Raw genomic sequence first — 27,443 nt, forward strand, 5'->3', positions numbered from 1 at the left:
TTATTTGGAATATGTATCTTTTTATAGTAATTTTTTTCGATAAGTATATGATAAAGCGATAAAATGTAGTTATGTAGTTTGGTATCGAACTGAATTAAAGACCAAGATCGACTCCATCACCGGCGGGAGCTTTGTATTTAGGGGCCGGTTGTTTACGCATGTTTTTGTTTAGTGATTTTTCGGTCGTTTAAATCAAGGTAGGTACCTAAAATATTGCAAAGCAAAATTATAGAACTTCTAGTCAAACTTGTGACTCGTAGAATTAATGGAAAAAACTGAAAAGGTCTAGATCATACTGATTTGCTTTCACTGGGGTCCACTGGCTTCAATTTCAACTTCGGCCTCGACTCGAAAGTTAAAAATCGTAACAAATCTTTTTGTGTGTATGAGTCGCATCAGGGCGAAGACTTTGTTCCGACTCTCGAGTCGAGGCCGAAGTTGACGGTGAAGCCATCTTGATGGCATAATTTCCAAAATGAAGCCTTGAAGGGGTGAAATAAGATTCTGTTCAGTATGATGGATTTTCAGTTGCAAAAGTTCATCTTGCTTTTTACCAAAACTAACAACCCTTCCTGAAGGTTATTAAAAGTAAGTGTGGAATCTATGAATTGCATAAACAAATATCTCATTTGTTAAGTACTATAGTCACTGAGATTACGATTGACTGGTAAAAAGTAAAAAAAAAATTAGAAACCTTTTCTCCTTGTTTATTTTCAAGTATTATTACATTTGAATAGAGCAAAAATTTGTTAAGCCATAAATGAAAATATGATTTATGATTTTTTTTATCTAGTTTTACCATCAAAAAATGAAGATAGCCATAGAAGGTTGCTGCCATGGAGAATTGGATAAGATTTATGAAACCATAGAACATCTTTCCAAAAAACAAGGGATCAAAATTGACTTGCTGCTAATATGTGGCGACTTTCAAGCAGTGAGGAATACAGCAGACTTACAGTGCATGGCAGTACCTCCAAAATATCAGCAGATGAACACATTTTATAAGTATGTTATACTTCTTCAAAAGAAAACGATTTTCAACAAGTTACACACAGCTGTATCAATGTTAATACAAGCAAAATGTCTGCTGTATTTTTTATATATAATCTATCACTTCTCCAGCATATGAACAATTAAAGAATATTAAACGTTAAATTTTGTGGTTTATAAATACATGTTCTTCTATCAGATACTATGGTGGAATCAAGGCCCCTATCCCTACTGTGTTTATAGGAGGTAACCATGAGGCCTCCAACTACCTCCAGGAGCTGCCATATGGAGGATGGGTGGCACCTAATATTTATTATATGGGTAAAACTCATCTTAAGATTATTTCACATTTTGTAATTGGCTTTCTTTTTTTTATTTGAGGAATTAAAGTCTTTCAAGGTTGGGAAAACTTTATATGTCCTCTCACACTTAATCACTAAATACTTTTTATAGGTTAACCATGTTTTCTGTTCATATTACAAGACAGTCATGCTTGAATTCATTTCTGCAGTTGGGTATCTTTTCCTTTCTTTCTTTGTTTGATAAGAATTGCTTTTCTTTAAGGATATGCCAGTGTGTTGCGTTTTGGAGGTGTACGGATAGCTGGTCTATCAGGTATCTACAAATCAAGAGATTATGCCAGAGGTAAGTGAGCATGTCTTCGTCTCCCTTTTTCTCTACTAACACCATTGACTATGCCCCTGTTTAATGTTAACTTTATTGTTGCCTTACAGACACCTACTGGTAATATTTTCAGGTCATTTTGAGAAACCACCATATACAGAAAATACTAAGAGATCAGCTTATCATGTTAGGAACGTGGAAGTGTTCAGACTAAAGCAGGTAAAAATAAGTGCACTGCTGTCTAGAAGTGCTGAGCCTATGGCCTTCTGTAAAGGCTGCTTATGTAGAAGTGCTTTCAAGTCGCACATACACATGATTGGTATTGCAAATGCTACTTCTTATGTGTTGCCAAAAGAAGGTATGTAATCCCATGCTTATAGAAGCCTTTTGTGCGGTAGGATATTTGTATCTCATTCTTTCTCTTTTTTCTGGTTGAAGACCTGTCTTGGAAAAAAGTCATAAAGATAGCTGTCCTTTTTTTTAGTCTTGTGCCATAGATTGCATTTTAATTCACCTTAGAAAACACAAGCAGTTGTGCTTTCTAAAAGCAATCTTTTAAAATCTACAGTGAATTTCGCTGAGACTATTCCCCCAAGAAAAAATCTTCTCAAAAATATTTAAGAAAAGCCCATAATAATACTTCAAATATCATTTAGCTTGACATAAAGTCTACTTGACATACTAGTGAACTTCACATTCAGCATATTTAAAACTTTAAAACTCATGGAAATATACAAGTTATGTTGCATTTATATTTTGAGGCACTGATGGCATATTCCTTGTCCAGTTGTGAAGACTTAGCTCAGTGCTGTTCTATCTCATTAGACCCGGTGATGAGTTGAAACTTTTTCCATCCATTCTTCCTCTTTACTGGGCATGGCATATAACTCTACTTATTTACGGGGTGGGAGGACAAGTCATAATATGCTGAGGTAGTCCACTCTAAGTTAAGTCATCACAAATGGACTAGAAGTGCATATAAAGAAAGTTTGGGGAAAAACAAGTGGCAGCAAAAGTGTCATACCTATTTTATAAAGAGGCAAGTTTGAGTATCACAAGAAAAATAACAAGTTCCCTTGTTCATTTACCAATTAACATTTTTTCTTCATTTACATACTGTTAAAGTATGTAAAATTATGACAGTTTTTCTGAATCTTTTGCATGCCAAAATTTTCATGTCAAATATTTCAAACCTAGTGATCTTCTGATAAAATAATGACGTGCTTGATTTGGCAAGTGAAGAGAAAATATACATTATATATATTAAATAGAGATAACCCTTTGCCATTGACACTTGTTCTTTCAGCTTTCCACACCTGTAGATATCTGTATGTCACACGACTGGCCAAGGGGTGTTTATTACCATGGCAACACAAACAAGTTATTAATGAAAAAGAAATTCTTCAAGGAAGAGGTTGAAAATAACACACTGGGGAGTCCACCAGCAGAGGAGCTACTCCACAAGTTGAAGCCCAATTATTGGTTCTCTGCACACCTTCACGTCAAATTTCCTGCAGTTGTTGAACACAAGGTATGGATACAAGCTAGTTAAAGTTGTACAATCTCTCTGTCTTTCTCTTTCTTCTTATAATGATCACATATAATGGTTATACTTATTTCATTTTTCTTTTGATAAATGATTCTGATATAAATAAACCCTTAAAATTTTTTTTTTTATAATTGCATCTGCATTGCCTTTTTTATATTAATATTTGTACCACCAGCGTTAGCGCTGGCGGTACACATGGTTTCGGTCTCGTCCGGATCGTTCCGCCGGCTCCGCCGGCTCCGCCGGCTCCGCCGGCTCCGTTGGCTCCGCCGGACGGCTACCGTTACCGCTTCTCCTCCTAGACGGTAAGGCCCCCCATACCCATCTCATGGATTTAGGTCACCTATAATCTCAACTCGTTCCACGTAAAATTTGGGCTTTGTCGGTATTGGGGTCTGGGTGTGGCACTCATTGCAATGCACCCTTGTCCAAAAATGGCAAAATTAAATGCTAATTATCTACCCTACGGAAGGAGTTACGGGAAAAATTTCTACAGACGGCTTTCCAAAAGTCATATGTGTAGATTTCAAATATACCCTCGGATTTGACCTTTGACCTTTACTTCAAGGTCAAATGGGCCAAAATTTTCAAAAAAATGAAATTTTTTACGAAAAAAAAATTTTTTGCCCTGTTATTCAGACACCACACAGACTTAACCAATAATATTATTGGAAAGTGTTACCCTTCAGGTCATCTTTCATCTCCGTGAATTTGGGGTCAATCGGTGCGTTTTCACAGGAGTAGCGGCCATAAGATACCGAAACTGAAAACTGTCTCTAATTCGGGAACCGTTAATGCTAGAGACCCATTCTTTTTTGCATTTTGTAGAGCATGTAAAGCCCAACACTGAAGGTGGTCTCGGTTTTTTTGTATTCCATACGGTTTTCGAGTTACGCTGTATCAAAAAGTACATATTGGTGGTGAAAGGAAAATGTACGGAAGCCCACTGGTGCCATATGTAGAAAAAAAAATTATCTCGAAATTTCGAGATACTATTTTGAAATTTGAACAAAAAAATTTACCACCAGCGTTAGCGCTGGCGGTACACATGGTTTCGGTCCCGTCCGGTCCGTTCCGCCGGCTCCGCCGCCATGTTACCGTTACCGCTTCTCCTCCTAGACGGTAAGGGCCCCCGTACCCATCTCATGGATTTAGGTCACCTATAATCTCAACTCGTTCCACGTAAAATTTGGGCTTTGTCGGTATTGGGGTCTGGGTGTGGCACTCATTGCAATGCACCCTTGTCTAAAAATGGCAAAATTAAATGCTAATTATCTACCCTACAGAAGGAGTTACGGGAAAAATTTCTATAGACGGCTTTCCAAAAGTCATATGTGTAGATTTCAAATATACCCTCGGATTTGACCTTTGACCTTTACTTCAAGGTCAAATGGGTCAAAATTTTCAAAAAAATGAAATTTTTTACGAAAAAAAATTTTTTTGCCCTGTTATTCAGACGCCACACAGACTTAACCAATAATATTATTGGAAAGTGTTACCCTTCAGGTCATCTTTCATCTCCGTGAATTTGGGGTCAATCGGTGCATTTTCACAGGAGTAGCGGCCATAAGATACCGAAACTGAAAACTGTCTCTAATTCGGGAACCGTTAATGCTAGAGACCCATTCTTTTTTGCATTTTGTAGAGCATGTAAAGCCCAACACTGGAGGTGGTCTCGGTTTTTTTGTATTCCATACGGTTTTCGAGTTACGCTGTATCAGAAAGTACATATTGGTGGTGAAAGGAAAATGTACGGAAGCCGACTGGTGCCATATGTAGAAAAAAAAATTATCTCGAAATTTCGAGATACTATTTTGAAATTTGAACAAAAAAAATTTTTATCTCGAAATTTCGAGATAGCATTTTGAAATTTGAACAAAAAAAAAATTATCTCGAAATTTCGAGATAGCATTTTGATATTTGAGCAAAAAAATTTATCTCGAAATTTCGAGATAGTATTTTGAAATTTGAACAAAAAAAATGCTATCTCGAAATTTCGAGATAATTTTTTTTTTCAACATATGGCACCAGTCGGCTTCCGTAAAAATGTGCAGTACGGTAATGGATAATAAATTTTGAACTCCGGAAAAATAAAACATAATGCTTGGCAAAGCAGACAACTTGTGGTCAAAAATGACATTATTTTATCAAATTTAAACTTCTGCAACTTCAGAGAACCTCCCATTTCAAGAACTTTGACCAAAATGACCTTTTCTTTATTTTAATTAATTTTTTCTGTAGGAAATTTATGGCACATTATGGTAACTCCAAAATTATAACATTTAGTCCCTTATATCTCCAAAACTGGCAGAGATAGGTCCATAGTTACTATTGAAGTTGAATAGGAAGTCATATACTGGCAATCTTACTGTGACCTTGACATTGACCTTTGACCTACTTTTCACCATGAACTGAACTTTGCAAATTTTGCTTCCCTTTTATCTCCAAAACTGGCAGAGATAGGTCCATAGTTACTATTGAAGTTGAATAGGAAGTCATATACTGGCAATCTTACTGTGACCTTGAAATTGACCTTTGACCTACTTATCACCATGAACTGAACTTTGCAAATTTTGCTTCCCTTTTATCTCCAAAACTGGCAGAGATAGGTCCATAGTTACTATTGAACTTGAATAGGAAGTCATATACTGGCAATTTTACTGTGACCTTGAAATTGACCTTTGACCTACTTTTCACCTTGAACTGAACTTTGCAAAATTTGCTTCCCTTTTATCTCCAAAACTGGCAGAGATAGGTCCATAGTTACTATTGAACTTGCATAGGAAGTCATATACTGGCAATTTTACTGTGACCTTGAAATTGACCTTTGACCTTCTTTTCACCATGAACTGAACTTTGCAAATTTTGCTTCCCTTTTATCTCCAAAACTGGCAGAGATAGGTCCATAGTTACTATTGAAGTTGAATAGGAAGTCATATACTGGCAATCTAAATGTGACCTTGAAATTGACCTTTGACCTACTTTTCACCATGAACTGAACTTTGCAAATTTTGCTTCCCTTTTATCTCCAAAACTGGCAGAGATAGGTCCATAGTTACTATTGAAGTTGAATAGGAAGTCATATACTGGCAATCTTACTGTGACCTTGAAATTGACCTTTGACCTACTTATTACCATGAACTGAACTTTGCAAATTTTGCTTCCCTTTTATCTCCAAAACTGGCAGAGATAGGTCCATAGTTACTATTGAACTTGAATAGGAAGTCATATACTGGCAATTTTACTGTGACCTTGAAATTGACCTTTGACCTACTTTTCACCTTGAACTGAACTTTGCAAAATTTGCTTCCCTTTTATCTCCAAAACTGGCAGAGATAGGTCCATAGTTACTATTGAACTTGCATAGGAAGTCATATACTGGCAATTTTACTGTGACCTTGAAATTGACCTTTGACCTTCTTTTCACCATGAACTGAACTTTGCAAATTTTGCTTCCCTTTTATCTCCAAAACTGGCAGAGATAGGTCCATAGTTACTATTGAAGTTGAATAGGAAGTCATATACTGGCAATCTAAATGTGACCTTGAAATTGACCTTTGACCTACTTTTCACCATGAACTGAACTTTGCAAATTTTGCTTCCCTTTTATCTCCAAAACTGGCAGAGATAGGTCCATAGTTACTATTGAAGTTGAATAGGAAGTCATATACTGGCAATCTTACTGTGACCTTGAAATTGACCTTTGACCTACTTTTCACCATGAACTGAACTTTGCAAATTTTGCTTCCCTTTTATCTCCAAAACTGGCAGAGATAGGTCCATAGTTACTATTGAAGTTGGATAGGAAGTCATATACTGGCAATTTACTGTGACCTTGAAATTGACCTTTGACCTACCTTACAATGAACTTAACTTTGATTGCACCATTTTTAGTTATATATATTTTTTGCATATTTTGAAAATTCTTGTTGATTGCATTTTTACAGCTTGTCAAGCACAAGACTGGTGGCTGCACCCCTTATTTTGTGTATGTGGGGGTCTATACGAATGCGCTTGCTCCAGCTGGTGGTACAATATTCGGAGGCGGTATCGCCTCTCTGATCCTCTAGTTTTATATATTAGCAGCAGGGTTCATTCAAAGTAAGAGACTGAAAATAAATTATCTTGAATGCTTTCATACAAGTAAAAGAGATGACAGAACTGGATGCACAATAGCAATTGCTTTACATTGTGTCATTATAGAGAATGCGCATGTGCAGTGTCATATTAAATGATGAAATTTGTACTAAAATGCTTGCTTATGATAAAAATCATGATAGTAAATTTTCTGTCAATATTTCAATGATTAATTTGCTGTCATGACAACAACTGAGAAGAAGTTACTGTAGTGTATTGTATATTAATTGTACCACCAGCGTTAGCGCTGGCGGTACACATGGTTTCGGTCCCGTCCGGATCGTTCCGCCGGCTCCGCCGGACGGCTACCGTTACCGCTTCTCCTCCTAGACGGTAAGGGCCCCGTACCCATCTCATGGAAAAATAAAACATAAGGCTTGGCAAAGCAGACAACTTGTGTTCAAAAATGACATTATTTCATTAAATTTGAACTTCTGAAACTTCAGAGCACCTCCTATTTCAAGAATTTTGACCAAAATGACATTTTCTTTATTTTAATTAATTTTTTCTGTACGAAATTTAAGGCACATTATGGTAACTCCAAAATTATAACATCTAGTCCCTTATATCTCCAAAACTGGCAGAGATAGGTCCATAGTTACTATTGAAGTTGAATAGGAAGTCATATACTGGCAATCTTACTATGACCTTGAAATTGACCTTTGACCTACTTTTCACCATGAACTGAACTTTGCAAATTTTTCTTCCCTTTTATCTCCAAAACTGGCAGAGATAGGTCCATAGTTACTATTGAACTTGAATAGGAAGTCATATACTGGCAATCTAAATGTGACCTTAAAATTGACCTCTGACCTACTTTACACCATGAACTGAATTTTGCAAATTTTGCTTTCCTTTTATCTCCAAAACTGGCAGAGATAGGTCCGTAGTTACTATTGAACTTGAATAGAAAGTCATATACTGGCAATCTAAATGTGACCTTAAAATTGACCTCTGACCTACTTTACACCATGAACTGAATTTTGCAAATTTTGCTTTCCTTTTATCTCCAAAACTGGCAGAGATAGGTCCGTAGTTACTATTGAACTTGAATAGAAAGTCATATACTGGCAATTTAAATGTGACCTTGAAATTGACCTTTGACCTACTTTTCACCATGAACTGAATTTTGCAAATTTTGCTTCCCTTTTATCTCCAAAACTGGCTGAGATAGGTCCGTAGTTACTATTGAACTTGAATAGGAAGTCATATACTGGCAATCTAAATGTGACCTTAAAATTGACCTTTGACCTACTTTTCACCATAAACTGAACTTTGCAAATTTTTCTTCCCTTTTATCTCCAAAACTGGCAGAGATAGGTCCGTAGTTACTATTGAAGTTGAATAGGAAGTCCTATACTGGCAATCTAAATGTGACCTTAAAATTGACCTTTGACCTATTTTTCACTATAAACTGAACTTTGCAAATTTTGCTTCCCTTTTATCTCCAAAACTGGCAGAGATAGGTCCATAGTTACTATTGAACTTGAAAAGGAAGTCATATACTGGCAATCTAGATGTGACCTTAAAATTGACCTTTGACCTACTTTACACCATGAACCGAATTTTGCAAATTTTGCTTTCCTTTTATCTCCAAAACTGGCTGAGATAGGTCCATAGTTACTATTGAACTTGAAAAGGAAGTCATATACTGGCAATCTAAATGTGACCTTAAAATTGACCTTTGACCTACTTTACACCATGAACTGAATTTTGCAAATTTTGCTTTCCTTTTATCTCCAAAACTGGCTGAGATAGGTCCGTAGTTACTATTGAACTTGAATAGGAAGTCATATACTGGCAATCTAAATGTGACCTTAAAATTGACCTTTGACCTACTTTTCACCATAAACTGAACTTTGCAAATTTTTCTTCCCTTTTATCTCCAAAACTGGCAGAGATAGGTCCGTAGTTACTATTGAAGTTGAATAGGAAGTCATATACTGGCAATCTAAATGTGACCTTAAAATTGACCTTTGACCTACTTTACACCATGAACTGAATTTTGCAAATTTTTGCTTTCCTTTTATCTCCAAAACTGGCAGAGATAGGTCCGTAGTTACTATTGAACTTGAATAGGAAGTCATATACTGGCAATCTAAATGTGACCTTAAAATTGACCTTTGACCTACTTTTCACCATAAACTGAACTTTGCAAATTTTGCTTCCCTTTTATCTCCAAAACTGGCAGAGATATGTCCATAGTTACTATTGAACTTGAATAGGAAGTCATATACTGGCAATCTAAATGTGACCTTGAAATTGACCTTTGACCTACTTTTCACCATGAACTGAACTTTGCAAACTTTTCTTCCCTTTTATCTCCAAAACTGGCTGAGATAGGTCCATAGTTACTATTGAACTTGATAAGGAAGTCATATACTGGCAATCTAAATGTGACCTTAAAATTGACCTTTGACCTACTTTACACCATGAACTGAATTTTGCAAATTTTGCTTTCCTTTTATCTCCAAAACTGGCTGAGATAGGTCCGTAGTTACTATTGAACTTGAATAGGAAGTCATATACTGGCATTATAAATGTGACATTAAAATTGACCTTTGTCCTACTTTTCACCATAAACTGAACTTTGCAAATTTTGCTTCCCTTTTATCTCCAAAACTGGCAGAGATAGGTCCATAGTTACTATTGAACTTGAATAGAAAGTCATATACTGGCAATCTAAATGTGACCTTGAAATTGACCTTTGACCTACTTTTCACCATGAACTGAATTTTGCAAATTTTGCTTCCTTTTTATCTCCAAAACTGGCTGAGATAGGTCCATAGTTACTATTGAAGTTGAATAGGAAGTCCTATACTGGCAATCTAAGTGTGACCTTGAAATTGACCTTTGACCTACGTTTTATCATGAACTGAACTCTGCTAATTTCTTTCTCTTTTAACTTCAAACTTGACAGAGATAGGTCCATAGTTACTCTTGAACTTGAATAGGAAGTCATATACTGGCAATTTACTGTGACCTTGAAATTGACCCTTGACCTACCTTACGAAGAACTTAAATTTGATTGTACCATATATATTTTTTGCAATAGTTTAAAAATTCTTGTTGATTGCATTTTTACAGCTTGTCAAGCACAAAACTGGTAGCTGTGTCCCTTATTTTGTGTATGTGGGGGTCTATACGAATGCGTTTGCTCCAGCTGGTGGTACAATATTTGGAGGCGGTATCGCCTCTCTGATCCTCTAGTTTTATCTTATATATGTTAAAGGTTGAAGGCGAACCATCTAAAACCACAAAGTTCTTGGCTCTGGACAAATGTTTGCCTGGGAGAGATTTTTTACAGGTAATTTAAGAGGTATAGAAGTATCCTCATATTGGATGTATTAAGCAGGCTTACATGGTCATATTCTTTTATTCTTAAAAGGATAACAACTCTTCATGTGAGATCTATATTTCACTATAAAAACATTGTAAACAGTTCATAGAAATATAATATATACTATTTTACCACAAAAACGGCAGTTAAAGCAATTATTCTGAAATCTGTGCATGCCATCGGACCATGTGACCTCCATAGATGGCTATATTGTGTAATAATCTCTTAAGAGGATCTTAAGAGATTATTACAAAAAAATAATCCACCTTGAGTTTCTCTATGCATAAGCATGTTTTACAAGTTCAGTCCTTTATCCATAAGAAATTAAAAAAGACATAAGTACCAATATCAATTAGTTGATTTTACTTATTTAGTATCCATTTTTCTTCCATGCACTGCATCAGTGATCAGCAAGCATTAAAAGTGTAGAACACTTTTTTATGATATTTAAAATTTTTCAGATATTAGATATTCCACATGACCCAGAACAGCCACTAGTTCTGCAGCATGATGCAGAGTGGCTGGCCATACTCAAGTCTACCAACCATTTGACACATATTCACCCTACACCACAGTACATGCCTGGGCCTGGATGTAATGACAGGTATTGTTACACAAGGACATATAATTATGTTTATTTTTCCAAGTAGCAATGAATAAGGACAATACGGTTGCTTAGAACCCAACAGGTTCAGTAGTGAATTCTAAAATGAGTACATTTTGTGTTGTGGCATTTTGTAATGCTTCGTGCATGACTTGCATAATATGAATAACTTTGTATGAAAGGGGCCTTATGAAAGTTATGGCAGTCATATATACCCATTATCATGCAGCTGTCAAGGATGAATTTTGCCTCGAAGTATCATGATCTTATTCAAACTTTATGATCTTTTTTCTAATTCCAGATATGATTTTACAGTTACCCAAGAAGAATTAAATGCATTAAAAGAGGATTTTGGAGGTGATTTTGCAATACCAGAAAACTTTGAACCCACTGTCCCAGTTTATGATCCCAATCAACCCAAGCAAAAAATGCCATCGCCACAGGTTCACATCAACCCACAGACAACACTGCTCTGCACCATGTTGGATATCACAGATCCCAATGCCGCTCTGTCAGGAAAGTCCAGCACGCTGGATATTGATGAACTTGAGGAAGTTGAAGAGGATGAGGAAGATTCATCAATTTGTTCAGCACTGGATACAACAACAGAAACCAGCATCTCCTTCACAAATCCAGATGAGATTGCTCTTGATGACCTAGAGGAAGATGACACTGATAGTGGGATTCCAGATTTGTCGTCTAATGCAGCTGATCTGTCAGCCGAAAGTGGACAGGATTCCCCCAAACCTCTGGCAAACTTATCCTTTGATTCTGACAGTGCTTCTGAGTCTACCAAGCTATTGACAAAGATGGCTTTGCCAGCTCCAAAATCTTCTGAAGATGGCAGCACAGCTGGGTCCTGCGACTCTGATAGTGCTGCAGAATCTTTAAATCCAAAAACTGGCCCAAACACTGAACTCAAAATTGGCAGCTCACCTCTGAGGTCCTTAGATTCCAGCAATGCAGACTCTGATAGTTCCTCCTCACCATCCACACGTAGACCACTGGATGTTGGGGAGGTTTCTCATGCACAGGGTCCATCAGTCAAAAAATTTAAGCGAAGAAACCAAGCTATGTACTCTGGAGATGATGATGAAGCTAGCTAGTAGATTTTAGAATATGGCTGCATAAAGTAATATGCAAAATATTCTACAACACGTATTACCCTTTGATTTTAGAATTATTGAATGGTAAAGAATTCATCAGTTTCATTGTGCCCTGTGGGCGTGAATTGTCTTTTTTATCAACTTTCTACTAGAAAATTACAGCAGTGAATATTATGCTGTTTTCAAAAATAAGTTAAAGGCTCATGATGCTGGCAACATTTCTTAATCTCTCAGAAACATGGATTTGGCACCAATAGAAATGCAATAGCCAAGAGATAGATGATTTTAATGTTTTGAATCATTTCTTTCTGGAGGCTGGCCTTCTGTGAATAATTATGCATATAAATATTGGTCAAAGACGGCATGTGCATCAGATTTTAAACATTTTTTTATTTTCTCTGTCAGGGCAGCACTGCTGATATGCATTATTTCAGTTAGTTGAAGAATATTTTATCCTCTTCATTTATACTTTATAGTGGAAGTCCAAATATGACTTCTGCTGTCTTTGCAGTGATATTCTGTCACTTCATATATATGTATGTATGCTACAGGCAAGACTTTATTGAGAAATTTGTGGTTTACTGAAGCCTACAAACACAGAATGGATAATTTAGTATTTTATTGAGATCAAAAGACACGCTTTGTGTCTTTAATTTATGTAATTTAAATTTGAAAGTAAATTTATACACCGTTTAATAAGAAGTTTTACATTTAGTAGGGTATAGAGAAAAGGACAAAGGTTGTTGCAATATCATAATTACGGTGAATACAGGTCATCTTATGACAAATGACAAGGAAAGTAAACAACCAAAATAAACATGCATTTTTAAATGTCAAACCTTCTTTATAGTTATATTCCAACAATAAGAATATTACACTTGTGTCACAATGCCCCTTTTGCTAATTTGGTTTTTTAAAAAAAGTAGGAATGTCATCTTTACTTTTGCCTTCCTCCTTAAAGCAAGCAATGTTTCAATTTGAATATTTGTATTGCATATGGTCTTTGGTAACTTAAATATCACAGTTAAGCTGTCAGCCAATGTTGAAAGAAATTTGACAATTAAAAAGTATGCTTGCAAAATTCAAATATATCACAGCATTTAATAAGCAGTACTTTAATGGCAGCTCACGGGCCAAAAATGACTTTTACTAGAAAGCCTTGCAGTGGCAGCGGTGAAGTGAAAGATACCATTCTAACACCCACCTAAAGAAGGACAAGTATAATAATAGTAATGGTACTTGCAAGGTTCAATTTATGCACATTCCTTTTTTTTTTCACATCAAGTCCCAACATCTTCCAACTAATGTGTTTCAGATTGTCCAATTTGAGTAGTTTTGTCTTCAGTAACATCCCGCGAGTCCAAGTCTTCAAAACTCTCTCCACCATAGCTACATTCACTGGAAGCTTTCACCTGTGTATTTCCAAAACTGACACTCCTCTTTCTAGGTGAATTAAATGAAGCAGTCTTCGTTTTAGATATTTTAGTCATTTTCCAGGAATTGCAGTTTTTGGGCTTAAATCCATGTATTTCTTCCATTTCCCTCTCGTATTCCAGTTTGTTTAAAACTTTGTTGCCCTGTTGCCTAAGAAGGCCTATGAGTTTGACATTTTCATGCTGCAGCCTCTGCGACTGATTTTTCAATTTGGCATTGTCTACTTTGAGTTGCTCATAGTGGTCACCATGAAAACTGAAAAATTATGAAAATATGCCAAAATAGCCATTAATTTTCTCACAAATAAAATTGACAAATGCTATTTATATCAGATCTGTAATTATTTAGTACTAATTGTTTAGAACTCTTTAGTACTAAATCTACATGTTTTAGGCTTATTTTAAATGGTTGGTTTTCACTTAACACAAAATTCATTCATATATTATTTTTAAAAAGGAACCTCACTTTAAAATTCAGTTGAAATTATGCTAACCAATGTGGATGCAATCTCATCATTTTGACGATTAAACACAGTTAACTTACTTTTGTAACTGTTGAATGAGCTTATAATTGTCTTGGTGAGCTTTAAGCAATTGGTTCCTAAGTGTTTCAATTTCCTTTTCTTTCTCCTCCATAACTTTTCCCATGCGGATTAGTTGCTGTGACGGAGACGTGAAACTGTCACCATTTCCACCTGCTGGTCGGATCCATTGAAAGTCTTGTTTTCTAGAAAAGGAAAACATTTTGTTGGCCAAAAAATGAATTTTCCTGGAGTAAACAACAATTTTCCCATATTTACCAATGGCTAGTGAATCCATTTTTACATTCAAAGTTAGTCCCTGTTTTTTTTCTAAAAAGTTTGTTTTTTGTTAAAATCTCTTAAGAGATTATAACAGAGTATAGCCATCAATGGAGGTCATGTGGTCTGAAGACAAGCTCAGATATCAAAATAATAGCTATAACTGCCGTTTTTCTTGTACAACAGAATATATTATATTTCTATGAGTTGTTCACAATGTTTTTATTGTTAAATATAGGTCTCATACGAAGAGTTATTATCCCTTTAAAGAATAAACAGTTTCTTTCATTATATATATATCGTCAGAGTAATTGCAACCCTTTTCAGAAATGAGAATGTTGAAGTCACCAACAGACAGTCTTACCTTAAATATTTTTTAGAATACTAATTAATTAAAAGGCAAATTTAACACGAGTGCCTTTTCTGGAGTTTGATTTTTGTGTAATCTTCCACTCTATAACTCCTTGGTATTTGGCTACTTACAATTTATTAATGTTCACTTTGCTGGGTCCAGACCAGTTGGTGTATCTTGCTGGACTGTCCTTGGCTAGGCTGGAAAAGGGTCTCTCAACCACTGGGGGCTGTTTCAAGGCTTCCTAAAGTATATTTCAAAATTTTCTCATATTAATACTATAAAGAGAAAAATTAAGCAATTAAACTATTTTCAAAATATTTTCATTAAAAGCCATATAAATTTTCTATTGACATTTTTTTCTTACTTGCGCAGTGGATGAATTTTATCTTACTTTTGTCACAACGCTGACATTATCTCCCCCTCCATTGTCTTCATCTGAGAAATCGTCAGAGTAATTGCCATCCAATGCCTAGAATAAATGGAGAAAAGTAGTCAATTACTTAAAGGGTACATCAAACAGAACTTGGTATAAAGACAACATATTTCAATAATTTTATAAAATTGAATTTAAAAATTATAAAAACAATGTTCCACAAGTTTTTTTTTTTTTCTTTTTTCAAAATGCCATTTTGCCCACCCAAATATCTTAATTGCCCTAGGTAAGCAAATTGTACATTTCTTTAATATTGTCTCACCTCTTTATTTACTTCTATTTTGGCAGTTTTTTGCAACTCTGTCTGTTTTTCTTTGTTCTTCATCAATTTGGTCACCTATAAAGGCAGATATACATCTATGTATTGCTTTCCCTTCCAGGTTTGGTGTCTATGCTTTCCTTTCCAGTTTTGATGTTGAATTCTTTTACTTATTAAAATTTGTTATTATGTCTATGCTTTCACTTCCAATAGTTCCACAAGCTCAATGTAAATCTAAAACTTCTATAATTTCTATACCTTTGATTAACTTTGTTACCTTTTCAAATGAACGTCCCTGGGTTTTGAACTGAATATATAAAAGGTAAGAGAAGATTATCACAATAGTCATGTCCAAGGCACATAATGAATCGCATATCTTGCAAATGTTTTCAAATTAAATCTTTAAAGAAATTAGTCTTTGAAATGAACTACAGATTGCATTATTTTCATACATTTACATTGTTTTTTTATTTTTAATGTGGGAATGGGTTACCTTGCTCAAGGTTGTTGGAGTTAAAATAGGTCCTCTCCATCCTTTTTTCTCTTTATCAAATTTATATAAGTCTACTTCATCCGGGTTCTTTGCAAGCAATAGGAGTAAAAAGCAGAATCTTTTATGTTTAAATAGCAATCATTATAATTTTCCGTCATAATATACCTTTGTAACAGCAGTTGCCACAGAAATTGGCCCCCTCCATCCTTTAGTACTCTTGTCATATTTGAACATATCTACTTGGTCTTTATTCTGTGAAATAAACAAGGAAATAATAGAAAGACACGCCAAACAAAATCAGCAACTGAATGAAAGCACCATGTCTTTTTCTTTAAGTTCCTTATATTGATAACTCTTCTTGTGGACATCTCTCTCTCTTTCTCATACCCTTACATACCCATCCATATATTCACTATGTACCAAAACTAATGCATAGCAAATAAAATGTAATACAACAAACAAATAGAATAGGAATAGATCAGATTTAAACAAAATGAACAGCCCAATGAATCAGGTAAAAGTGTCAATGTGTATTAATTTAATAATAAACTTATTCCATACATTTATTCTTAATAGTTGGTTTCATGTTTATGCCCAGATCTTATGAATAAATAATTAAGAACAGCTTGTGGCAACTTTTGATTTTAAATGTCAATGAATTCAAAAAGCACAAAATTACTATCCTTGTTTTGAACTGCAATTCAATTAAGTAAAAATGCAAGTTGTTCACAAAACAGTACACATGCATTGACAAAATGAAAAATGAAAAAAAAAGTGGCTCTAAAACCGAGAAAACGTTTTCATTTGATGTGAATAATTTTGGGATAAAATCCTCTGTATATAATATCAAATGCCTTATCTACCAAAATCAATTTCAATAATTTTTACATGCAAGAAATAATAAAACTTGTTGGAAAGTACCTCAGCAATGAGCCTGCACCCTTATTCAAAATATTGACATGAATATTTATGAGACCTATTCAAGAGTTTAAATCTAGTTGGCAAACTCCTAAATTTTGGCAAAGGCCTTTGCATTTGATTAACATGACATAACATATAAGATATAAGTGAATTTGGGAAACTGTTCAAATATTAACAGTCTCCTATGAATGGCATTATTATTCTGCATTCCAAAAGGTCATTTATTTAGGCAGGCTTGTATCTGAAGTGTGCTGTTATATTGGGTTCTCTTATTGACACTCATTTATCAGGGGTAAATATTCTACATCAATACCTCTACTAAGTGCTACCCAAATGTAAGTTCAATAAAATCAATTGTTCGAGTGACTAGCGCTTAAGACTTATGCCTGGGCTATTGGTTACATTCTGATACTGAAAGGCAGTATCCCTATAAATTTTTAATTCCTTGGATCAATAATTTCCTTAGTGATGTCTGAACTTCTGCACCTAAAAATAAAATTCAACACAAAGATTATGCATAAAGAATACTTAATGTAATTAAGAAAACCTTGACAATGCTGAAAGGAGGTGATTCCATTTTAAATGTAGACTTCCAATTGTAATAGTCAGATTTGTGTGATTATAAACAGAGTAGACTTTTTCAACTATCAACTTCTTAGAATTCCTTAAGTTACATTCCATAATGTGCCAAAATATATACATTAACTGTATCAAAATTTTTTTCATGTTTCATATTTTGTCCAAAGAACACCTGACTCAAAAAATAACCATGCATGTGTATAAATTCAACCATTTTTCATCTGTTGAACAATACAGCCTGTACCATTCTCATTTAGCTCTGGCAGTTATAAGTGTTTGCTGTGTCTAAGGCAAGCTTCAACTCCACAACTGACAACTTAACTATGGCCTTTAAGAAAACTCTTTCACGATACAAAGTAACCAAATATTGACCTGTCCCCTAAGTAGTACTTGGTATGGATTAACTGGCAAATCTGGTCTACAAGCACGCAAGCAGTCACAAAGGTTTTTTTTATATAAGAAATAAAATAAAAATACTTCAACTTTGTTGACATATAAAAAAATAAACCCTGCTTATGAATCGTGTATCTATGCCATGTGGTCCTCCGCAGTATAGAAAAATATTTTATTTTTTGACATTATCTTAATCCAAAACTTGTTGAATTGCACTTGTCTGAAGCTAATATTTCAATTCCCGAGGTCTTACTTCAGACCAGTGTTTCAGTCTCTTCAGATCAGCCAATAAACAAATTTGTATGTGTATCTTTAAAGTATCATGATATTTTCTTCTTGGTGAGTTTGAACATTAGGAAAATAACAAAAGCACATTGAAAAGCTATTTCCTATATAAAAGAGTTTACACTGTACTTTCAAACTGGTTACTGCCTCAGCACACATATGTAGGAAATTTTGTCACTGCAATATTTTTCAAAAGATATACCTACAAAATACGATTGTGTTTCTTTTGCCTTTGGTGGACTCTCCCACTCCATTTTGTCATGTTTTCCCTGTTTAGGCATTCTGTGGACGTCTTTCATTCCCAACTCAGTATATGGTTGTAATAATGGAATCTGACTACTGAAAAATAAAATTAACAAAACTGATATAAATCTTTTACTAAATAATATCTGGTCTATCTGGAGTCTCAGACACCTTTTAAATTCTATCTGACAGTTGCTCAAATGATGTCTTTTTCATATATACCCCAGTGCTAACAACATTTGCAGAAGCATTCAATGCCAACAATCACCTTGTCAACATAAAGTAAAAGAAAAAGTAGTGCAGCATGAACTCATAAATATCAAGTTTCATATCCAAATATTTCTAAAATGAATGTTGGTGGCAAATATTACTAACGAAAGCAGAAGAAAGCAAAACAGTATGTTCCCTTATTACATCTGGATCCATTATTTGATTAAATTTTTTAAAGTACACCAAATAAATAACTGTATTTTAAATTTTTGGAACATAACTATTAGTAGGAAATTAAAATTATTTCATTTAAAACCACATATGGTTATTTATCCCAAAACTTCCACAATACAATATCTCTCTCTCTCTCCCTCTCTCTTATTCTGACCACATGGAAAAACTTTCACTTGTTTCAGTTTTACTACTAGGATCATTATACTGATAATTCATATTCAATCTTCATTATCTACTAGTAAGTTCAAATTATTTAGTTATCTGGAAAAATAAAAAAATCTACTTATCATAAAATTTATTTTCTCTGTAAAATGCGTTAAAATCACCCTTATTATATACCTCGTAATTACATATGTAATTTCCTTAATTGCTTTAAGTAAAATAAAAACTTAAAAAGAAAAAAACATATTTGAAAATGTGTTTTTAAGAGGATTTTGTTTCTTTAATCATCTTATAATTCATTCAAAGTTACAAAGCGGCAGCTTATAGTAAACCAAGTGTGCGACTCACCTTTACACAGCAGTATCAACGTATCGCATCTCACAGGTGCGATATGTTTACGCTTACCCGCCTTGCGAATTGTGCCCTTCAACACCAAACATCAACAAAACGTTCCTCCGCTCTTCTAAAAATAGTGCCATTTTCACCAGATAAATGCATGTTTATAAAATTATTCTGTGAACATTTACATAAGCACTATGATTATATGAGTATTTCTGTCTATTAATTCCGTATTGTTATATTCAATATTATGCATTTTAATCCAGCACAAATATAATATTCCTCCGCAAATATATAAGGTCAAGTTCATCAGAACGACCTTGAAAGCCAACATTTTTTCATTATAATAAAGCTATTTAGGACAACAACTTGTCGTAAAATACTCTTTTGTTTGATATTTATCATTAAAGTAATTGTCAGCTTCCCCTCATGAAGTCAATTTCTAATCATAGCCCTTATCACGTGACACCTAGTTCCTCCCTTCCGCCATATTGGCCGGCTTCACATGGAAGTTTAGGGAAACTTTCAAAGTTTTTGTTTAACCTTAGAGAGTGAAAAAATAATTTAAGTGACAAAATGGCAGGTAGAATGCCTGCAGTGGTTATAGACAATGGCACTGGGTAAGTAAATGGCTGTTCATCTTGCAAAAGTTGCACGTTACATCTTGTTGTCTGCTTACTTTACTTCCTGTTCGTATGATTCATGAATTTCATCTACTTAACAAGTCTATTTCATATATTGTTACTGTTATTTTTGTTTGGCATTGACGTATAAGCTATATCAAATGCTCCAGTAAAAACTCATGGTTACACTATCAGTACATATTGTAGTGGCAAATCATTGGAATTGTACTGATTTAGTGTGAGACATTAGAGCGAGGGGTGTGGCAGAGATTTAGATGAATCTTTCCATCTCAAAATCACCGTTAACAGATGATTTATCATACACGAATCGGGCAATGTTATTGGCCTGTTTAATTCCACAATATTAACCTTAATCTGAGAAATTCATCGCCGATTTTAAGGTGCTTTGCACACTATTTATTACTGGTGTTAGAACTAGGAAGTGATGATCAGTTGAGTCATAATGCATCAGTGGATTTGTTTCATATTTCACATCACATGTAGAATTTGTATTTAGAAAGCATTTAATATGACCCAGTAAGTGACCTTTTTGTTTCAAGAAATGATTTTGATCTGACTTCTTCCAGATAGTATTCACTGGGTAATGCCTTGAGCAAGTCACATTGTTTATAAATAAAATTTTATAGTATATTGGGATATGTTCACAAGTCGGAATCTGATAACCATAGGGTTTATTTGCCTTGCACTTTAAACATCAAAGATACCTATGCAGTGGTGCAGCAATACATTGACATTGGTAATCATTTAGGATTATTGATAGGTTTTCAGGTCAGTCCCTGCTACAATTATAGATACTATGTCATAATAGCACAACCTATTTCAATATTGCAGGTATACAAAGATGGGTTATGCTGGGAATACAGAACCCCAGTTTATCATTCCATCTTGTATTGCCATTAAAGAGACGGCCAATGTTGGTGACCAAGCCATAAGGAGGCTAGGAAAGGGGGTGGAGGATCTTGATTTCTTTATTGGAGACGAGGCTTTGGAAACACCAGCATACTCTGTCAAAGTAAGTTCTGGGGCTGTGTGTAGATTTTTGTGTAAAGAGCGTGTTTGGTACTCACTTCCAAGTATTGTGTGTTTGAGTGTTTTCTATTCCTCGCTAATTGCACATCTGAACTAAGGGATGGTTGAAATTTGCTAGGTATGAAACATGAGGGAATTTAGAAAAAAATTGTCTTTGATATGATATTTTTATACAATATTGTTTCATTATTTTTATTTAATGATCTTTAATGGCAATCTTTGTTTGGTTTAAGATATTTTTAATTGCATAGCAGATTCACCATTATTCAAATTTGTTTGGTGATATCTAGATTGTAATTTTGGATTCATTTTTCTCAGTGGCCAATAAGACATGGTATAGTAGAAGACTGGGACTTAATGGAGAGGTTTTGGGAACAAGCAATTTTCAAATATTTGAGAGCAGAGCCTGAAGATCATTACTTTCTATTAGTAAGTACAGTAACTCCATTAAGCTCTGAAAAATTTTAATTAGTAAACATTTTGTATAAATTATTATTAAATTTGACAGTGTTCAGAATTTTACTAGCATTAGTCTTGTACTCAGAGTTGTCTTGTTGTTTTGATATGTCGCGTGACTTTGGATTAAACAAAGTGTTTTTTTTATTTTGGTAGCTTTGTAATACATCTATATGTGTATCTTTTCAGACTGAACCTCCACTCAACACTCCAGAAAATAGGGAATATACTGCTGAAATCATGTTTGAATCTTTCAATGTCCCAGGCCTGTATATAGCAGTTCAGGTATGGGAACTTATGCTTATATTGAAAGAAGCATCACTTTTTTAATGTGCACGTTTAGTTATAATAAGGGACCATGCACTAATATTATCTGCTTCAAAAAGAAATCAAAATGTCACTGCACTAAATAAGAAATACTGAAAATGATTGTTTAACCTTTTTTTCAAATATGAGTATGTACTAAAGGTTGTTTTGTGTTGTAGGCTGTGTTAGCACTGGCAGCATCTTGGACATCCAGACAAGTAGGTGATAGGACACTGACAGGCACTGTGGTAGACTCAGGAGATGGAGTTACTCATGTCATACCAGTCGTAAGTCATATATCAAATAGCTGTTATTAAGGGGGAAAAAAAACAAGCTTTTAATATTATGTCTTAGATTTTATATGGGTATCTTGTGGTTAATATTAAATATAGAGATGTCAGTCTACTCTTTTGTGTTTCACAGACTTACTTTCAGATGGAAAGATTCTCTTCATTGATTAGATTAATGAGTTGACAAATGCACTTTATTTGCTCTGATGTTATGAACTTGGTTATTTTCATTTGCAGGCCGAGGGTTATGTGATTGGAAGTTGTATAAAACATATTCCAATTGCTGGACGTGATATCACATACTTTATCCAGCAGATCCTAAGGGAAAGAGAAGTTGGAATTCCACCAGAGCAATCTTTAGAAACAGCCAAGGCAATTAAGGTAAATCTAAGTGTGTGTGTGTGTGTGTGTGTGTGTGTGTGTGTGTATGTGTGTTTACTGAATTTTCTTGTAAACTTTTGGTTTTTTTCCTTAATGATGTTATAATTTAAAAGCTGACAATACAATGGTCTTCCAAATAGAAATTTTGATATTGTTTGTGGGAAAATAATTCTTGTTTTGCCTCTATTTGGTTTATACAACTTTCATTTATCATTTCAGGAAAAATTTAGTTATGTGTGTCCAGATATAGTTAAAGAATTTAACAAATATGACACAGATCCAGGCAAGTGGCTTAAAAAGTATGAAGGGGAAAATGCAATCAACAAGAGCAAATTTTCTGTGGATGTAGGATATGAAAGATTCCTTGGACCAGAAATTTTCTTCCATCCTGAAGTAAGTTTAAGATTAAAATTTATCACAGCTCAAATATATGGAAAAGGGGAACCCTAGTAAAGTGATCTTAATGCTATAACATTTAGCTAAGTTGGAAAAAAGTGCAGGTTGACTTAAAATATTTGAAAAATGAAATTATTGTAATAATACTGGTGAAGTCAAATTTAATCTTTGGTGGTCAGTTTTCAACATCTGGTCAGAAAATCGGCTGCAGAAGTGTCACCTAAATTGCTGGATTTATTATGTAAAAGACAAATTTTGCTCAAGAATGCAATTTCCAATAAATTTTCTTTCAGTTTGCCAATCCAGACTTCACCACTCCAATCTCAGAAACCGTTGACAATGTGATACAGAACTGTCCCATTGATGTGAGAAGAGGCCTTTATAAGGTAAGCTGTAATTGAGACTGCAGTAGTAATTTAGACTTCACAAAACAAATACAAAATTAACATTGTTTTATCATTTGATGACTTGACCAATATGTAACTGTACTCAATGCTTATGTTATTAAATTTTGATCCTTACCTCTGCACCAAAAAGAGGGTGTGGGGCAAATACTATAACAATATAACTGTACTGACCAAGGCAAAAAAATTACTTATGCTCTTTATATCAATTACACACTTGATAATTTTTCAGTGACTTTACCTTAACAATAAGAATTTTTTTTTTCATTTATATCATACTTTAACATATCCTCTATTAACTCAGAATATAGTTCTGTCTGGTGGCTCAACCATGTTCAGAGATTTTGGAAGGCGACTACAGAGGGACGTGAAGAGGATAAGTGATGCTAGGCTGAAAATTAGTGAAGAGCTTAGTGGAGGAAGATTAAAGGTGTGTTGGTCCTATTCATTGTTGGTTTTGCTCTTTGAAAACCTCATTTTGCAATTTGCAATTTTACATTATGGATTAAGAGCATGAGGAGTTGTATTAGGCTATGTAACTATGCTCATTATGTTAAATCCACCTGTATAAATAAAGTAATTTAAAGCTAATGACTATTAGAGACTTTTGACAAAATAGTAAATTTGATCTGTCTGTATAATAAATTATGATGTTTTGAAGTTCTAATTTGTTCACTTACAATATTCTTTGATAATTAAATCATTCATTGCAGGGATAAGTGTAGTCAAGAGTTACTTAGATTTCAGGGGGGATTCATTCTGGTCCTGTATCATGCTTGTATTTTTTGACAGCAGATTCTGTTGATTGGTATCTCTTTCTCTCTTCCTCTTCAGCCTAAGCCTATTGATGTGTCTGTTATTACCCATCACATGCAGCGTTATGCTGTTTGGTTTGGAGGAAGTATGTTGGCGTCCACGGTATGTTGCAATAATAATGTTTAAATTAATGCCCATTTAATAGCAAAAAAAAGACAACTTCATATTTGAACACAGTGGAATTTTTATATTTTGAAATGTGAACAGTAGTCGGTGTGATTCATCACTAAAAGATGCCATCGTATATATTTATCAGAAGATTGTATCATTTAATTTCACTTGTTATACATTGGTTTAATATTCCCCTTTATTATTTTTCAGCCTGAGTTTTACCAAGTATGTCACACAAAGAGAGACTATGATGAGCATGGTCCAAGTATTTGCAGGCATAACCCTGTATTTGGTACCATGTCATAACAAAACTGTGGAGTGCCAAAAGGGAAAGAAAAGACTAACGACAATTCTAGAATTGGACAGCAGATGATAATGTCCAGAAAGCAAGATAAGACACCAGTAAATCTTCAGTGATCCCCCAATGGCAAAAGATTGGACTAAATGTGAAAAAAAGCAAACTTCTGCTTCTTGTTGGTTCATGAAATTTGGCATGATGAAATTGACTCAAGAATGCTTTCCCCACATCAGAGTTATCTCTCTTTAGTCCGAACAAGATGTATGATTTTTTATTGATGTAAAGATTAATGTTATCCACTAAACTGAAAAGTATGCCATATTTTTTACAAAATACCAAAAATTATACATAATAGCACCGTTTCTGTGTATGTACATAAGATGCCTCTGTCAGATTCTTTGATTTTGATCATTGGCATTTAAATCTAACCAGTAACGAGGTTTTGATGATCACAACTATGAATAATACAGGTGACAGTTTGGTTGTTGCTTTAATTGATGAGTCATTGTGGGAGCACACCATCAAAAGTAAGTGTAAGCATTTCTAACTTGGAGTCTGCAAGCAGAACAATGCTTAATAATTCAGGCAAGGATCAAATAAGACATTCATTTCTAAAGGCTTAGTAAATAAGGTGAATGACTGACTGTTATCTGCCGTGTTTGCTTATTTTTCCAATGTTGGTATGTTAAAGAGTTGGAAGGGGAGTGGGTGAAACTGTTATGCATTCAATTTGCTTCAAGTTGCCTTGGCTCAAATTTGTTATGTAAAGATAAGTATGAGATTGTTATGTTATTGTATTGGTATTGAAGACAAGAAAAGCAACTTGATTTATTGATTTGGAGATGAAAAGGATAATTAATACATAGTATTAGGCAGGATTCAGATGCTTCTTAATATACTTAGTTTTGCATTGTTGATATATTTTGAGAGCTGGGAGCTGTTACTTTTATTATTATGATTATAAAGTCGAATTATTTAATCTGTAAAATGATATTGAGGTGTATGTCAAGATTTCTGAGCCGCCATTCCTATGCATTTTCAATCCTACCAAAGACTAGGATAAACATGTAGGCCATGAAATATCTTTGAAACCCGGTATAGATAAAATGAAGGTGCCCCTTCTTAGTTTAACACACTTTGGGTATGTATAAAGTGCAGATTTCTGTCATTGGTAATGTGTATCATATGTTCATAGATGGCATTGGAATGAATCCACCTTAATTTACTGAAAGCATGCTAGGTTTTTTGAAGATGGTCTGTTGTTTTAAATTGGTTCCATTAACAGATTGCCTAGCCTGTGATTTTGGTTAATATAGTTAACTTTGTTATGGTTCAAAGAAAGGTGGGTTTTAAAATTTTAACCTTTAGAATAAACATTTTTGCTGTTTTGAAAAGTAAACATTTCTAATTCCTATAAAGTTTTGACAAACACATTTAGTCTGAAAGTTTTTAATGTTTTTGAGGAAAATGTCTTCCACCCCGTAACAAATTATACCAATTGACTGTTTTATTTTTGTCTCATCCAAATATCTGTATATTTGTGAGCTTTTGCACAGTTCTATTCGGTTTTCATTTTTATTCATTACTTAACATAACTTATGAGGACACTTTCCACTACTTCTCCATTCTCTTCTGTGGAAAACGCGAATGACAAAAATGTGTATGGTTAATGGCTTTGAATTAGCAAAACTATTTTTATGTTTAGTAAATTGACCAAAATTACTCTTGATTTACATAAGATTGGCAAAGGTAATTCTGCGTTGACATGTTTTAGAAGATGGTCTTAATTCTAATTTACAAGTTGGTTGTGTAAATACGATTTACTATGTACAAGGATATATTATTTCAAAATAAACTCTCAAGTTTGCGAACGTGTTGGGTTATTTATATTTCACTGTTCATGAAGTAGCATTACGAGTTTTTTATGTGCTTTATTTGCATAGGGGAAAAAAACTTCTCTGCCTGTCTCCTCTAACACATTTACGAGTCTTTGTGTTGTGAAAGAATTGCTTACACATAACTTTCTTGAGAACTGCTGAGAGGAGAAAGCAGGATTTGGCCCTACACAAACGTATGGATGTTTTATTGAGAGCCAAATTCACGAAGTTCCCGATTTTTGATAGCCGACAAGGGTGGGCATAAACATAGCTCATTTCCAACAATCTTCGATCTTTAAATTCCAATAAAACAAAGTCCAAAGTGGAAAATGTTTTGGGCTGACACTACATCTACTGTCTTCTACAGCAAATTGTTAATCAACCATGTACTCAATAACAGCAGTTGTCTGATAAATAGCGTGCCAGGAGCAGATTTCCCTGTAGAAACTGTTGTGGCGCGTAATTAAGAGAAAAAGAAACTGCGTTAAATCCCATGGCCGAGGTTTACTTGACGACGATACAAAAAGACCGACTTGATATATAGGACAATACGTTGGTAATAAAATATATTAACCTGACTATCCCTGTTTTTTCATTTTGTTGTTATGTCCTAGCTACGTTGCATGAGGTGCCAGCATGTTGTAATGCAGACGAGCCTTTAAAAAGAGACATTATGTTTTGGTGCGAAAAAAAGATCAAGAAAATTTCCCTGCACCAACTCTATCGATTTCCAAATTATAAAAACGTGTTATTTCCACATTAACTTCACTTGTACTGAGCGAAGTAATATACATTCCTCAATTTCCATAGAGATGATAGATTCAAAACCGGATTATATGAATCTGAGAGAAAATATTTTTTTGAAAAAAGGAAAATTAAATACACTTCCCGCTAATAATCTTTGGAAGAATTTCTTTGTTTGAAAGTCAATATTTAAGCACCTTTG

At 34.3% G+C, this 27,443-nt stretch overlaps 3 protein-coding genes across 5 annotated transcripts; 2 read left to right on the forward strand and 1 right to left on the reverse strand.

Moving 5' to 3' along the window:
- The first annotated feature begins 11 nt into the window (after positions 1-11).
- On the forward strand, positions 12-13,188 carry LOC106161323 (lariat debranching enzyme). The gene is made up of 9 exons (XM_013538249.3): positions 12-197; positions 794-1,005; positions 1,190-1,311; positions 1,555-1,635; positions 1,748-1,833; positions 2,921-3,145; positions 10,533-10,607; positions 11,102-11,244; positions 11,546-13,188. The coding sequence occupies exons 2-9, from the start codon at positions 809-811 to the stop codon at positions 12,348-12,350; spliced, it is 1,734 nt and encodes a 577-aa protein (XP_013393703.2). The 5' UTR covers positions 12-197; positions 794-808; the 3' UTR covers positions 12,351-13,188.
- Positions 12,953-19,646, reverse strand: LOC106161324 (uncharacterized). 3 transcript variants are annotated; one of them, XM_013538251.3, is made up of 9 exons: positions 19,499-19,646; positions 18,508-18,640; positions 16,124-16,210; positions 15,908-15,937; positions 15,634-15,708; positions 15,330-15,407; positions 15,067-15,179; positions 14,328-14,510; positions 12,953-14,039 (listed from the first exon to the last, which is right to left on the reverse strand). In XM_013538251.3, the coding sequence occupies exons 2-9, from the start codon at positions 18,598-18,600 to the stop codon at positions 13,652-13,654; spliced, it is 1,047 nt and encodes a 348-aa protein (XP_013393705.2). In that variant the 5' UTR covers positions 18,601-18,640; positions 19,499-19,646; the 3' UTR covers positions 12,953-13,651. The 3 variants fall into 3 exon arrangements, with proteins under 3 accessions (XP_013393705.2, XP_013393704.2, XP_086860951.1); XM_013538250.3 differs by lacking the exon at positions 16,124-16,210 and adding an exon at positions 16,289-16,375; XM_087004825.1 differs by lacking the exon at positions 16,124-16,210 and adding an exon at positions 16,289-16,375 and having other exon boundaries at positions 18,508-18,637; positions 19,499-19,599.
- A 292-nt stretch (positions 19,647-19,938) lies between these two features.
- On the forward strand, positions 19,939-26,487 carry LOC106161321 (actin-related protein 3). The gene is made up of 11 exons (XM_013538248.2): positions 19,939-20,109; positions 20,965-21,145; positions 21,481-21,591; positions 21,808-21,903; positions 22,104-22,211; positions 22,452-22,595; positions 22,815-22,988; positions 23,285-23,377; positions 23,700-23,825; positions 24,230-24,313; positions 24,533-26,487. Exons 1-11 carry the CDS (start codon positions 20,066-20,068, stop codon positions 24,626-24,628), a joined length of 1,257 nt encoding a protein of 418 aa, XP_013393702.1. The 5' UTR covers positions 19,939-20,065; the 3' UTR covers positions 24,629-26,487.
- The last annotated feature ends 956 nt before the right edge of the window (positions 26,488-27,443 follow it).

The sequence above is a fragment of the Lingula anatina genome, chromosome 2 (assembly GCF_051362555.1).
Source record: "Lingula anatina isolate TDL-2025a chromosome 2, LinAna3.0, whole genome shotgun sequence".
In the NCBI taxonomy this organism is placed as follows: domain Eukaryota; kingdom Metazoa; phylum Brachiopoda; class Lingulata; order Lingulida; family Lingulidae; genus Lingula; species Lingula anatina.

What these genes read in the sequence shown, in the direction of transcription:
- LOC106161323 (XM_013538249.3), top strand. Translation starts at nt 809, where the DNA reads ATGAAGATAGCCATAGAAGGTTGCTGCCATGGAGAATTGGATAAGATT. An exon ending in CTGCAGTTGTTGAACACAAG is followed by an intron (nt 3,146 to 10,532) that starts GTATGGATACAA and finishes TATATGTTAAAG; the next exon opens with GTTGAAGGCGAACCATCTAA. An exon ending in CTGGGAGAGATTTTTTACAG is followed by an intron (nt 10,608 to 11,101) that starts GTAATTTAAGAG and finishes AAAATTTTTCAG; the next exon opens with ATATTAGATATTCCACATGA.
- LOC106161321 (XM_013538248.2), top strand. Translation starts at nt 20,066, where the DNA reads ATGGCAGGTAGAATGCCTGCAGTGGTTATAGACAATGGCACTGG. An exon ending in AAGATCATTACTTTCTATTA is followed by an intron (nt 21,592 to 21,807) that starts GTAAGTACAGTA and finishes GTATCTTTTCAG; the next exon opens with ACTGAACCTCCACTCAACAC. An exon ending in AAACAGCCAAGGCAATTAAG is followed by an intron (nt 22,596 to 22,814) that starts GTAAATCTAAGT and finishes TTATCATTTCAG; the next exon opens with GAAAAATTTAGTTATGTGTG.
- LOC106161324 (XM_013538251.3), bottom strand. Translation starts at nt 18,600, where the DNA reads ATGAAAGACGTCCACAGAATGCCTAAACAGGGAAAACATGACAAAATG. An exon ending in AAATAGAAGTAAATAAAGAG is followed by an intron (nt 15,408 to 15,633) that starts GTGAGACAATAT and finishes CATTTATTCTAG; the next exon opens with GCATTGGATGGCAATTACTC. An exon ending in AAAGTGAACATTAATAAATT is followed by an intron (nt 14,511 to 15,066) that starts GTAAGTAGCCAA and finishes TTCCTTTTCTAG; the next exon opens with AAAACAAGACTTTCAATGGA.